Genomic DNA, 15,310 nt, shown 5'->3' with positions numbered 1-15,310 from the left:
CACAAGTATTTTATTTTAACAAAGCCCAAAATTCCTGTCTCCACTACTAGTTGCTATTTTGCCAATCTATTTCATAGTTACTTTCTCAATAGTTTGATAAACTATTAAACTTGGACATAAATTCTTGACAAAGTATCTTTTAGTATCTTTACAGAAGTATCTGTTTCTTGTCCAAACTCAAAATTGGGAAAAAAATCCCAACCAAACAAAAAACACATCCAAGATTAACACCAGTCTAACACCTTTCCACTTTACAGGAAAAGATTTCATGACACTGGTAAGAACCACTGTAAAAGCAACATCTGAGAATACACTTAAAGCACATATCCATATCACATTTAATCAGAAAAGAACTTGTTTCATGAAGCATTTAATCTCTAATTAAGTTTCTTTGATGACCACAGATTTTAAAAACTAATCGGTAATTTTATCCCACCTGGCTGAAAATCTTGTGCCATTTGATGCAGAACCTGATGATGTGACATATACACTGCTGATTGATCCCTGAGCCATTTCTGTAAAATGAACAATACACATACTTCAAAATGCAGTCATCTAATTCAGTGGAAATGCTTAATCCTTTTAAAGTCCAGAAAACGAGTCTTGCAACCCAAACAACAAAACATATTGATATGCTATATCCAAACCAGCATAATTTTAATAAGGGTTAGTGCAATAGCAAAATTTCAAAATACATTAAAAAACCCCAAACATTTATTTTTAAATGAGCAAGTCAGATATCTTCAGTATTGTTATATAATGAAAACAAAACAATAAAAAATGAAGCTAAGACCATATGTTTATACTTACTACCTTTTGCCTTTGCAGGTGAACCAACTATAAATACTGTCCTCTTTAAACAATAACACACTGCAAAGATCTACTGTGGTATAATGCAAAACGTGGTTCTGTGAAGAGCAAGAGCCCATTCTCTCGGTCACTATGTTATCTGTTCCCTAAGGAACACTAAAAAGCACATATATTTGAGAACTTGATAGAAATCTTCACCACAAACCAGTGAAAATAAACTGGTCTAAGGTATTTGCATGCTTTTTCTTAGAGCCCTGTATTAAGGAGGAAAACAGAACAACTCCTCTTGGAGTAACTAACCTGTCACATAGGGTTCCAGAGCTTTAGGAACCAAACTCCTTGCAATTTTTAGGTCCTCTGCTGAACAGCTTCCAGATTCTAGCCCACAAGCCATTCCCATTCGTTTTAGTACTTCTATATCATCATGAATTTCAAAAGTATTGTCAAAATTAAATAGATATTCAAACCTGGACAGGAAAAAATGTCTCAATTAGCTTCAATGATTTTAACTACCTTTCCAGTTTCAGGAATTGCAGCATTTCAAAAGCTTAACACACAGTGTTATTGACACATCCCATCATGCAATCAAATTTTTCAAGATTTATGTATTTGATCATGACTGCTTACATTCAGCTTTTATTTAGGAGATTAAAAACACAGCTTTTTGAATCAAAAGTAGAGAACAGCAGTCCTGAAAGCAAAATCCATTTTCAATTCTTCTGGCTGCATTTGATCGTGTTAAAGCCAAAGGAAAACACCATTTGGTTAAGTATAACACAAAACTTCAAGGGAGCTGTCTTACTTGGTTTCTAATATCTCTAGATAGAAAGTCTTGAATAAATTACTAAATGTGAACCATTTATTAAAAAGGTATACAAAATAGCTGTCTAAAATGTGTGTTCTCAATCTACAAAAGGCACCAGCAAACTAATTTGTATTTAATTTTTAATAGATCTATATGAACATTTATATGAACACAGAGCTGTACCAAAAGCCAGACAGAAAACTTCGTTAACTTACTTGTCGTTTGAAATACTGCAGTCAATCACTGTCTTCTTGCTGGTGTTCACAATGATAAATGGCAAATGGATGACAGAATTGGAAGGTGGCGGTCGATTTGCCTGTTGTTCTGCTTGACGATTTCGCTGAACGAGGTTCTTAAAGGCAATTTGCTAGAAAAAGCAATAGTGATATGAAAGGATGAATTGAACTTCTAAGATCACAGTAACAAAAAAATCTCTCAGAATTCCAGCAATGGTTGCTGCAAGTAAATGCAGAAAAGGACAGAGAGCTTTTACCATAATCCTGCATATTAAGATGCAAGAAGAGACAAATCACAGTACTGAAAAATACCACATAGTAAAACTTAATTGAGAAAAGAATGCCCATTTTTAATAACTACATCGGGACAGTTCCTTAGACAGATCTTTGACAGAATGAATAGATAATAATGACAGGAAAAATAAGTTTTCAGTTAGCATCCTACTTCCTTTCCCTTGACTCTTCCCTACTAGCTACTGCATTCCAAAAGAACACCTGAATGATTAATACGGTAGTTTTGCTGAAATTATATGCTAAAAAAATTAATGTTTGGGATTTGAATGACATTAGGTTTCTGAACTACGCAGCAAAAATTAGTGACTTTTATATCTTACCAGAACTGTTTTCCACAATACAAAGTTCCTATTTTAAAAATTAGCAATCTGAAGAATTAAAAACTCAAGTCAATCACTGACACACAAGTTATAAATCTTACAGTAAGTCACCAAACAAAGAAAAAGTATTTTTCCGGTCATGAAACCGAATGAAATCAACAGGAATTAAAACCAAAATCCAAAGCCAACACAGAGACTGATAAAAATCAGATAGCTGTTTCACAGCTGTCTGTACTTTCTGCATCCCAGAGATTTCTATTCCTACTGTGTAGGTAATGCAGCTACTAAGGGATATATTTCAGTGAACCAGCAGCACAATGACTTAGCAGATAGACCACTGCTTCCCCTAGTGTACTAGGGAAAATCTGGGAAGGAGTTCAGCAACTGTTTCACAGTGCTTCAGCCACTTACAAAGCAGCGTCAGCGACTCCCCAGAAAGTAATGATGCAGAGCATTATGACAGATGACCTCTACAGTCACTTAATTTTATCTATGGACTCTGACACAGAGGAACATTCTAAATACAAGAACTGAACTGGAAAATTCAGAGTGTACAGTATGAAGTACAGCTCCTATCAGCATAAATCCTGCTTACACATACCTGAAGCTCCAAAAGAATTCATCCAAAGTCATGGAAGGCTGCTGGCTTCCCCAATAGCCATAGCCAACAGCATAGTCCCACCTCAGTTACAGTGCTACATTAAAACTTCATATACCTTATCCTGACATTTACCTCTAGTTTCTAGAAGTTTCCCATCCCTCATATCCCTTGGGATAAAACAACAGGAATACAAATATAAGTTACCTTGCCCTATAGACAAGAGTACCTTGACTGTACCTGTAGAATGAGTTCTTGTAGTTGAGACTGTTTTTGCTTTATTCTTTCAATTCTTCTCTGTTTCTCCACCTTGAAATGGAAAAAAAGGGTTGAATAGTTTGTTGGTTTTAAGTAGAATTTTATACCGACATTTTCTCCCTTTAAAATCATTTCAATACCAGAGAACTGGAGAAAGGAGATATGATATCAATCCTTAAGATTCTACAGATAATTTAGAGAATGATCAAGACTCACATCAGTACTACAGATGGAAATTGAAACAAAAAGCAGAATTAGAACACTGGGGAATAAAGTACAACAGACTGGGAAGAAGCTAAGAACATATCTGCAAACAGAAGTTATGCCTCAAAGAATTGTTGGAATTCTCTCAAGGAGGCAAAGATAGACCAGAAGGATCCACTTGACGCAGAGTCTAGAAATAGTGGAGGTATTGGAGAAGATCCATCAAAGACGCTTGAAAAAATGAACCTGCTATCACACACACGTAAACCACGCTGCCTCGCAGATTAAAGACACAGACCTTATTAACTGCCCCACACCCTCTCTCTTGCATTATCAGGACATATTTTACCCAATCTAATATTCTAATTTACATACAAAAGACAAGTTTAAAAATACTTAAAATAATAAATACTTGATGGGGAACCCCTCATATTCCTATGTTACTTATAAACTATTTGGCTTGATATTCAACACTGTAAAGGTGAAGCTAAACAATATTAGACGCAATAGCAAAATAAACTTTATTAGGTGTGACAATTTCACAAATTAAACATTAGCCTCCACAAACTCATTAAAAAGAATCTTATTGCAAAACTTGACAGGTAGTATTTACTAACAATTTAAATGTCAAGAGAGCTTGAAGAAACAGGAGCTAGAATACTCATAATGAAGCAATAACAGGGAAGGAAGGAACCTTGCAATTTCCTCAAGCGCAACACATCTTAGGACTTCTGCTGTTTTCAAGACTGGTATTACACTTGTGGCTCAATTATTCAGTGGTTAACAGAATTCTTTCCTCCGCTTCTGACAGTCAATTAACAAGTTCTCACTTTCTTTTAATCAGAAGTTGTCACTGTTCCCATCTGAAATGCATGAACCTTCACTGTGCATGATTACATTCTAAGTTGCTTTTTTTACTTCAGTATTAATATTATCCTACTTTTCTTTAGGACATCATCAATCATGACATGACATCCACCTGAATGAGCCACGCTTCTTTTTCTTTTGCTCCAACATTGCGGGCAATGCCATACTTTGTAAGACAGATCTTAAGGAGAGCTAGTTTTAAAATCCCTCCGGCTTGATGGTTCCCTGTTCAGCACACAACATTGTCATTTTTGAACCAGTTCACCTTCCATACTCATCCTACTAATTATGCCCCAATTATCACTCTCTTAACAAATAATTTTCACTTGGGATGATATTTATATAAATATCAGGTTCATGATTGGATTCTCTGCATTTACTTCATCTAGACAGCAATTACAGTACTAAACGAAAAATCAAGTATTACTACCAAACAACAATTAGAATTAGACCTTTGTAGATAAGACTTCAAAACATTTTTGTTCCACTTTCCCCCTCGCTTTGTCTGCTTCTACACTGACTTTTAGTCCTGCTGAAGAAAAATCAGACTTATTAAGAATAAATACAAAGTCTCATTATATTCTGATAAAGTCAACTTACTTCAGTAGACCTCTAACTTTATCATCTGGCAAATCTCAGGATACTAAAAATATGCTGCCAGAACTTATGAACCGCCTTCAGTATAAAACATTTCGTTTCTTCCCCAAGACATGCAATAAGAAAGCCTGACACGGTCACGGACGATAACTGTCAGAAAAATGCAAGATTTGCAGCAATGGAGCTGCCTGTATGTACTGATCTATACACAACATTTACCATCACAGATGGTATTATCTGTTTGGCATCTGGAGAAAACAAATCTTCCCAACTCTTGAGCACCACTATTGCAATGTTGGAAATACACATTAATCTCTAAGTTTTATTAACTTCCACTCAGAACCATTTCACATCCACTGTAAAAGCTGTGACAAAGCTGTATTTTTGGCACAGAATTAAAAGGAGATACATTTGAACAACTTGGAAGTTGAAGAGTGTGTGTTCAGTATACACAAATAAAATAAAAAAAGAGTTAAATGGGACCATACTATTCTATGTTGATATCTCAGAGGATTACATGCACATACTGTATCAGAACATATTAAAGCCATAAACATTTACTCAAATACAAAGCCATCGTGAACTTCCTAATGGATATACCTCCAAATTCTGACATTCCTGAGCCGAGTTAGTAGGTAGACCGATCCATTTGATTTCCTTCTTCTCCTTAGAGATAATGTTCATGGCCATAAGGACATTTAAGGCATCATAGACACGTCGTCTAATATTCTTCTGGTCATAAGCCTGCTGTAGGCATAGAATATTAATCAAAAACATACCTGTGTCAAAAATATTGTATATTTTGTATATTACAGTAAATGGGTAAACTCAAGTTAGGGTCTGAACTGTTTCATCTAGCAGTAGGAAACATACAAAAATCTCAAAAGAAATTTCTCTTCCCCCATTCAGTTCACATGTAATTGACCTCCCATATACTTACTGATTCATTTGGTGAAATGTGATTATCAGTGGTCGTGAATTCTGCAACCAACTCGTCTGCCACCTCGTTGTATGAGGTGGTTCCTTTTCTTTGTACCTTCTCACAAACCTTCATAGAGAAATGACGTAAACCCTTGCCATTCTTCTCGCCCTTTTTATTCCGCTTCCTAAATATATATATAACATATATTTAATGTCTCTTTTTCAAATACAAGCACACTGCTGTAAAAAAACAAGCCTTGTCTTTTGTTCTCCTTCTCACCCCTTCCCAACATTCTCTCCTACATTTTTTTCCCCTACAGTTTCAATATTTAACAATTTTATTATTTTGATGCTGAAACACAATACAAATTCATTCTTTTGGCAACTTTGCTAGATCCAATAGAATCACAGAATCATAAAATAGTTTGGGTTGGAAAGGATCTTTAAGGTCATCTAGTCCAAACTCCCTGCAATGAGCAAGGGCATCTTCAACTTAATCAGACTGCTCAAAGCCCCATCCAACCTGGCCTGGAATGTCTCCAATAGCGGATAAAAATAGAGATATTCCTTGAAGGAGTCAGTAAAGAAAACCTTCCAAACTTCAAGATAAGAAGACATAAGGGGATAAACGCTAAAATGTGAAAACTGAATTATGTAAGAGAACTTTTTTGTCCATTTTTAAGATTTTTGTTTTTAATTTAAAATAGCCCATGTAGTTTGACCATAAAAAATTATATACACTGAGCATTTTCTACGCAAGTCTGATACTGACTGAACAGATGAAGTCTGGTATTGGTTGAACTCACTAAACATTACACTATTACTATAACACAGATTTGAAGTTATACAGTATATGAAGTTGCTATTAAAACTTCAAAGTTACAAGATACAAGCCGTATAACAAAGTTCTCTGCTTCTACGAAGTTTTTTAAATAAAACGTTCCTTGTAACTGGAGGAAAATTACAAGTATTAACAAAATTAGTATTAGCAATGGAAAGTCACAATTCTCCATATCTCATTTCACTGTATAATTCCAAAGTGGTGGATTCTCCGTCCGTGGAGGTTTTTAAGATGAGACTGAAAGTGGCAGTTAGTGCCATGGTCTAGTAATTGCGGTGATAGTGGATCAAGGGTTGGACTTTATGATCTCAGAGGTCACTTCCAACCCAGCTGATTCTATGATTCCATTTATGTGTAACAAGCCACTGTTGAGAAATTTAGTCTTAAAGCAACTACATTTAACAACAGACCCTTAAAAACAAGCTTTCATTAAAAAAAACACACCAAAAGAATGCACTCCTTGTATCTAACACTTTTTCCCAAAAAGGACTACATTCTCATTTCAAATGATACTTTGAGATACCCTTGCTCAATCAAAAACATACTGTATTTTTCTGAAAACAGATCAGCAAAAGAGAAATCACAGAATCAAGTCACACCAATTCCTGTGTCCTTTTAGGAGTTAAATTCTCTAAATGTAAGTAATGTCAGAATATCTACCAGAGCTTACAAAAAGTATTCTGGAATCTTTTACAACAAACGAGGATGTACTCATTCCTGTGTGACTAGACCTTAATGGTGAAGTGCTCTTTACTTATAACACTCCACATCCTACCCTCCCTCCTCCTCATTCTAAAGCCAGAACTAATTTCAGGAATCCCTACATGCAAGCATAGTTTTAAACCAAACATTAGACTGTGATCCTAAAAATAGAAGTTAAACCCTTCTTGCCTGCCGAGGGGAGGTTTAACCAACAAGAACTGCTAACTCTTGCATCTGAGCCTAAGACCTCAGCCCCCTTACTTTTAAAGGATAACAGTAATCCACTGTAACAGTAAACAGACTGTCTCTCTCACAATGCTAGCCTGAGGAGTACATACACTATCACAATTAATATTAAAACAAAAGTTCCAACAACTTGTTCATTCTTTGTAACTTTTATTATGCTCACCCAGCAGACCAAGGTGAAGAATCTCCCGTCTGGTTCTGTGATGCAAAATGTGTGTTAGGTGTATGTGGACTTCCTACCAGGATAGTATTTTGCGCTGAAGGTCTCTGAGGTGTACCGATTACCTACAGTAAAGATAAAATAATTTGGAAAATGGTAAGTATTGCAAGATACTCATTAGTGGCACAATTCAAATGACGCATTATCCAGACACTAATACTTATTTCTCCATACTTCTATTAGGTGCATTGAATTTCCACACACTAGCATAAAAAACTTCAGACTATAGATTATATAGTGAGGGCACTCTCTAAGTAATACGCTTTTCTGTTTTATCCTTCTTAAATGGGCTGTTCGTGCTTGCTATATTTCTTAACACTGTTCAACACTAATTTAGACAAGATCAAAAGACACACTCTCTCCCTTCAAGGAAATGGCAGAAAAAAATGAGGGAACCCCCCCCCCCCCAACCAGACTATATGTATGAAGAAGCTGCAGTAAACTACAGTTAAAATACAAACACAGGAAACAAGAAGATCTGAAAATCAGTAAAAGCAGAGAAAAACTGCAGAGTTGTTGCAAGAAAGGCCAAATTCTCTCCTGCTGTCAGCCCCTATCACTAGTCAAAACTACCATGTTAGAGATGAGGGCAGAATAAGGGCGAACTTTCCTTATCACTGCAATGAGTGACGTCAGTTCAGGCAAACCCATTCCATCCTGAACATGTAAAGAGCACACACTCAGCTAATCAGAGTCTTCCAGCTTATAGGTAAATGATCCTGAAGATGTGCTAATTTGCTGATCAGGCACAGTACCATGCCCTCCTATCTCTGAAACAAGCTGAAACAGGACTCCCGCTTTTGCAGATGAAGTTTTTTATCTCTGAAATGTTATAAACATAACATTCTAGAGAATATGGATCTAGGAAAACAAAATGATACCATACAAACTTCTGTTTCATAGAAAGATATGCCTACTTTTTGGGGGCACATTTATCTCCCAGTGGAAAAAGCAGATTGCATCCCTGACATCAGGTAAGTGAAACAAGCACAGAATGAATCTAAACTCACAATCACCTGCTTGCCATAATATCCTGCAGCTAAATTCTGTTTCAGCAGCAAAACTTTAGTTTCTTTCTTAGGCAGCTTCAATAATTTACCGTCAGTAAGAGTCAAATAGAAAAACTAAAAATGAAACATTTTATGTGTGGAAGTTAAAATGAACAAAAAATTGAATAACCTTCAAATATACAATGCAAAAGGTAGTCTAGTGATTATGAGATGTTCATAATTTCAGTTGCCTGGAACATCAAAAAGCTGTATGTTTTCCCAAATACTGTCTCCTTAGATTATGTCACCTCTCTGAGTAGCTGATGTACAGATTTGTTACATCCACTTCTGACAGCTAGAAAATCTTAGGTACTCCCCTTCCCAGTAGCTTTGATCCATATTTGAAATGCTTCTAATTTTTATGGAATCCCAAGTAATCTCCTCTACAACCTTTCATAACCAAAACTTTGATTGTGGGAAACAGAGGGTGGGGACTGCCAAACAGGCACAGGAGACATCTGAACCTGCTCACTTTCTCCCCATGAAAAAAAAAATACTATCAGATCTGCTGTTGACTGGTCTGGCTCACCAAATATTTCAAAAGACTATGAAAACCACCTGTGTGCTATTAAAGTAATGCAGACTATACAGAGAATCGAGGAAAGCTGTAAGCCAGTTTTTATTGCCTCTGATGCAATGACACAAGACTCCAAGACAAGATTCAACACTTTCCTTGCAGAGGCTAAAATTAGAGGGTCCCACTATATTCTCTAGTTTCCTAATTCCACAAGGAGCCTCACCATCACCCTGGTACCACATCTACAGTTTATATCACTGTGCAGTAAGATGAGAGCCAAACGAGTAGAGGAGAGGGGGGGAAGAATTACAGCTGGGAGAAAAACAAACCATTTGGCAGCAGCAAGCCCTAGATCTCTACTGTGCTCAGTAGCATCCTGAAATACTCAACAGTACAAAGGAAGAAATGAAGTGTGTACAAATTCACAGGCTCATTTTTAGAGTGAACAGTGAAGTCTGGTTAACACATTCAAAACCTACTCTGCATTCCCATTCTAACTCACAAAAATCTGCAAACTAGCCAGAATTATATGCTTTAATGTATCTCTGTTAAGGAAGACTCTACAGTCCAGTGCTTCAGAATCTTCTAAGGAACTGCTCAGTATTATTGGCTCCTTAATAGAAATGCTGTTGTTGCTAACTTTTACTCCAAACTTCATAAACAACAATGACTTTGAAAGAAGAGAGTTTTACAGTATTGAGTCACTGGGAATATCCTAAAATGAAATCTTTAGAGGATGGTTCTGGAGAAAACAGAGGGACTGTGAGAGGGAAGCAAAAGTTGAAAAAGAAATACATGCTGTTTCTCTTAAGTCTCCTTTTTTCAAGAGAACAAGATTACAGTTTAGCTCCTTAATAATTAGTAAGATCAGAACAACAGGAAAAAACATCAAGACAGACCAAAGATTCCATTGTACTCAAGAGAAAAAATTTATACGAGGACATATTAAGAAAAAGAAATCAGATTACCTGAACAAAGAATGAAAGCTCAAAAATTAAGTACTTTAATATTTAAAACCTGGTTTTGCCACTCAAAGTTAGAAAACTGAGCGGTCACAGGCTAACTCCTCAGCTCTGCTTCCCAAGAACATTTTGTCCATTAATGGAAAATTTATCTCCTCTTAATTTTCAGGGGTTTAGAGGTAATTTTTTTTATAGTTCTTGCTAACCCCTTCAGAACTGTTAAGTCAAGAGAAATGTATTCAAAATTTCTCTCTCTATATATACACGAACCCACCATCTCTTCACAGCATACAACTAAGCATATTATTTTTCATTGATAACAGTTAATATACTGTTATGGGCCCATTCTTTTACCAAAAAAAAAAAAGCTAGTATTTTCAGAATAAGACAAAGTGCTGAAAAAAAAGATTGCAAATGGAATTTTCCCACATTTTTAAAATAATGTTATAATGTGAAATTAATCATAGATAATATAGCTGAGGATTTGTCAATTTAAACTTGTAACAGAAGACACAAGAACATATAACTTATATATATGTATATATATACACACAAAAACATTGCAAACAATTTAGTCACTGCTCAAAATTTCAAAAAAGCATCAGATGCTTTCTAATCTCATTATTATTCCATGGTTTTGATACTTTTTTAAAAAGATTTTTCTAATCTACCTGAAAGAACATTTCAATTTCAGCATTAAGTCAGCATGTACATAGTCTCACAATAATGCCCAGAAGGGATCCCCTCTTTGCCATTATGGCCTATGATTTATAATTAAAACATTCTCTTCCTACTGCTGATTACCGATTTTAAATGAAAAGAATGCCTAACTACTCTGAAATTATTTGTTTGGAAATTTATTGATAAAACACCTCCTACTGAAGGAGCAATTTCACTCAGATTTCACTATACTCACTTCCAAGGGGCTAAAAGAAGTAGTTAACTCACCACCACTGCTGGACATGCAGCACCAGTGAATGATCTGCACTACACCTCTACAGGTGAAGGGGTACACTTTATATATTCAGGCAGCCTCAATTATAAAACACTCCTTAGAGCCAGCTTAAGGGAAAGGCAGACAAGAAACTGCCTTCCTATCAAGAAGAAAACCAAATATAAGACATTCCACTTCAGATATTTACATGTTACAGTTGCTTCCCAGAAGACTGAGACCAACTCTACTCAGAGTTTTAATTTTGATCACTTCAAAAATGACTTATCATAACCTATGTATTACCTATTGCATTATCAGATTCTTTGAAACATCTAATTTCATGTACCTCACGCAAAGCTCACAATAGGTATTTAAGCAAAAGAATATCTAAATTAAACACTAAGAAATGTAGTTCTCTTTTCAATTTTGTTCCACCTAACTCCAATCTCCATAAAAATGTGCTTATGGACTTCATTTACATTTTCCTGTGCCAGATTTCAAAGCAGAATCTGAAAGAGCCACTGATTTTAAATGGCAGGACTAGCAAAACACAAACCCGCCTGACTAGTCAGGTATCTGCATGTTGATTTGAGAGTCATGTTTGAATTTCTTTAAGCAAAAGAACATTTGTTTTAACATAAGTCTATTAAAATTAGAAACAAGTTAGACTATCTGCCCATGACAAGTGGCTACCAAGCATATTTACAGTGTGTGTAAACAACAGTACAAGCAATAAAAAATAAAAATAGAAAACAAACCATGAAGTCTCCTTACCACTTGTTGTGCAATGTTGACATTAGACTGTCCGAATGTTTTTGGCAGGAGCTGTTTTCCAATCGTATTTACTGTAGAAGGATGAACAGCCAATAGAGAAACAACCCCTAAAACAAAGACAAGTAGATAGCTTCAGGTCAGCCACATTGTATATTTCAGCAATTCCAGACTCATCTATACTATACCAATGCATATTAATAGAAACTAGCCCTGAACCATGGAGAGTCTCAATATAAATGTAGCATTTACACATTTGAAGAAAAAAAAAGAAATCAAGATTCACAGTATGTTCTCTCAAACATTCTCCTACATAACCTTACAGGTCAGTGATCTAGTACGAACACGTTTAATTCCTTGTATTCCAAGTTTTCTCTCACAGCAGAGTAATAGAGGCAACAGGCATATAACAAAAAGTATAATCCTCTCCTACCCTTATCCTTTGTGGCTACTGAAATCTTTTCCAGCACCACCTGACAAACATGCCCAAAGCCCTAGAACATGGCATAGTCTTCTGAGGCATGCTGATCTACAAGAGGTAAAATTTGGCTAGCACAGGCCTTTCCAAGAGAACATTCGCAACTTTTCTCTGATTGTCCCCTCCCAGCTGAAGGCAGGGAATTAAAGAACATTTTCAGGAATCCATTATTTCAGAAAGATATATGCAACACAGTAGCCCAAGCCTGCAGGAAAGGTTGCTCTCTTCCTGTTTGTAACCCATACACAATCAGCAAGTATTAAGTCACATAAAAAATCAACTAAAAAAAATACCAAACCAGGTATCCTCTAGCAATTTGATGCTCCATGACACAGTTCAGGAAATATAACCAAAGCAACCCAAAACAAACAAACAACCTCCAAATGGAACAAATTCCCCCAAACAACAACAAAACAAAGCAAAGCAAAAAGAAGCAACAAACACTACAGAAAAAGAATAATTAGACAAACAGCCTTGAAATACTGGAGACATTTATTTTGCTGAAACAACTGTCATCTGATTGTCAGGTTTAGCAGTTGTTTCCCTCAGATCACTTTTAAAGGGGCCTGGGGGGTCAGAAAGACTTGGTACAATGCTCGTTCCTCTTTTTCCCATTATCCAACACAGAAGCAATAAGTAAGCATTTTATAAGGGTTGCATCAGAAGGGCCCTAACTGGTCCTTGATGCCTACCATCCCTCTTAGCACATTCAGGAAATCTACAGGAAGTTGAGGACAATTCAAATCCTGTTAAAGCCCTTGCTTTTCAGAAGGCTCATATTTCCCAGCTGCTGTTACCAACCCATGCCTGACAGCTTCACACTAGAATCTACTCTCAGTCCCCCAAACAGGATGGAGCAACACGTCCTTCTTCCATTATTAACCAATTTTCCAGTGCTCTTTCAGAAAGTCAGCAGCTATCTAGTTCGTAACATAAGTCTGTTATGCCTTCCTATCCTTTCAAGTACACTCATCACTATCATGGCCTTAATTGTGTTTGTTCTTCCTCTCTGCAGAATACAATAAATCAATATAAACTACATTGGCTAGTAGTGCTCGTGTAGCTTCTTCTCAGCTTCCTGAAGTGGAGGTCAAATGTCTTTTTTTTTTAGTCTACTTCTCATTGCTTTAAAAACAACAATGCAATCTGAAAATTATATTTCCAGTACAAAACAAGAGTTGTAAATGCTTTCCAAGGTTAAGACACCTCACCTATTTGATCACTTTTCCTTAACTTTGATGGTTCTTGTTGCCCATATTCTTTCTAGCTCTACCTACCCTTTCTTTTGCAGAGGACAGGGACGGATGCAATATTCATGACCAAGGAATGCCATATGCTATTGTATAACTCTATAGCATTTTCTACTTTATTCCCTGTTCCTCTCCAAGTAATTCTCAAAATTCAACGTGCTTGGTCTCCACTAAACACCAATACCACAATTCCATAATATAACCTACCACTAATTCAAAAGCTCTCTTGGGTATGAATAGTTCACCTGGGGTACTCATTGTATCTCGTTTGGTTTTCACCAATCATTAACCCAGTGGTTAATATGGGGGGGAAGGGGACTGCCCCATTCTATCACACCTTAGTTTTTTTAACAGGCTGATTAAGGACCTCGATAATGTTTTTTTTGGTTATTTTTAAGAAATTCAAGGACATCACACTGATTAGATAATCCTTATCCATGTGGTTGTTGACTCTTCAGAGCATGACTTTGAAAAGACATAACTTCCTAACTTCCCTTTTCCCCTCCCTCTAGAAAACTCCTGTTAAAGCCTATTATCACATCTGTCTATATGTCTACTGCTTCTTTGGCATGCACTCAACCAATATGCCTAACAGAAGTCTAACTTAATCATCTGCAGTTATCTGAATCCTTCAGAAACCGGTGCAGGCTATGTGGCTTTCTTTCCTTCTGGTACTGTAAGAATTATACACACTCAGGAGTCAGAAGGATAGAAGTACCACTGTTAGGTCCTTTAAGAATTCACAGGTAGACAATTCTCTCATAATGATTTCTAACCATTCATGTTATGAATTCTTTCCTAAGGCAACTTCTAAATATAACTTCAGTAATAAACAACTTCATAAAAAACAATACTGCCATGAGACTCTCCCTAATCACCTCAATCATCTCTCTACTCTTCAGATGCACTCAAGAGAGTCTGTCTGGCATGTTTAAAAATAAATAATTCTTTATGCTTCGTGTTGTTTATTAAAAACTTTTATGCAGTCTAGACAGACAAAAAAAATCTGCTCTCTTAACAATGAACCTTAACACAACAGCAGAGGTCAGGAGTCAGGGGTTAGGAAGCAGATGCCCAGGAAAGCACCATGGTGTCGGGGCAGACAACAAGCACCATGTGACCCAAAGTACTCCCCATGCTAACAACATTCTGGGCTGCTTTTGGAACAGAAGCCAGTGATTGGTCCCTTTTCCTTCAGTACTCTTTAAGCTGTCCCTGTTCAGTTTTGGGGCCCACAGTGCAAGGGAGGCATTAACAAACAGGAGAGAGTGCAGCAGGAAGACATCAACATGGCTTAGGTACTGGAGCACATCCTGCACAAGGAGAAGCTGAGCGAGCTTGGAGCATGCAGCCTGTGCAAAAGGTTAAGGTGGAGCAAGGGGTGTTATTTGTGGAAATCTAAACATTGCCTTCAACTATTAAATGGAGAG

At 36.5% G+C, this 15,310-nt stretch overlaps 1 protein-coding gene across 6 annotated transcripts in view; it reads right to left on the bottom strand.

Moving 5' to 3' along the window:
* TFDP1 (transcription factor Dp-1) overlaps nt 1–15,310 on the bottom strand; it is a 40,108-nt gene that overhangs the window by 2,012 nt on the left and 22,786 nt on the right. For 5 of the 6 annotated variants that reach the window (XM_032679773.1, XM_032679775.1, XM_032679772.1 and 2 more), the window contains exons 4-11: nt 12,156–12,262; nt 7,863–7,984; nt 5,930–6,095; nt 5,590–5,736; nt 3,304–3,372; nt 1,831–1,982; nt 1,111–1,277; nt 437–515 (exon numbers count right to left, since the gene is read on the bottom strand). In XM_032679773.1, the coding sequence (XP_032535664.1) occupies nt 437–515; nt 1,111–1,277; nt 1,831–1,982; nt 3,304–3,372; nt 5,590–5,736; nt 5,930–6,095; nt 7,863–7,984; nt 12,156–12,262 (1,009 nt within the window). The remainder of the gene's footprint in view (nt 1–436; nt 516–1,110; nt 1,278–1,830; nt 1,983–3,303; nt 3,373–5,589; nt 5,737–5,929; nt 6,096–7,862; nt 7,985–12,155; nt 12,263–15,310) is intronic. The other variant, XM_032679777.1, reaches the window with a different exon arrangement.

The sequence above is a fragment of the Chiroxiphia lanceolata genome, chromosome 2, assembly GCF_009829145.1.
Source record: "Chiroxiphia lanceolata isolate bChiLan1 chromosome 2, bChiLan1.pri, whole genome shotgun sequence".
NCBI lineage: Eukaryota > Metazoa > Chordata > Aves > Passeriformes > Pipridae > Chiroxiphia > Chiroxiphia lanceolata.
The sequence above is the reverse complement of the archived record's forward strand: the minus strand, read 5'-3'. Positions and strand labels throughout refer to the sequence as shown.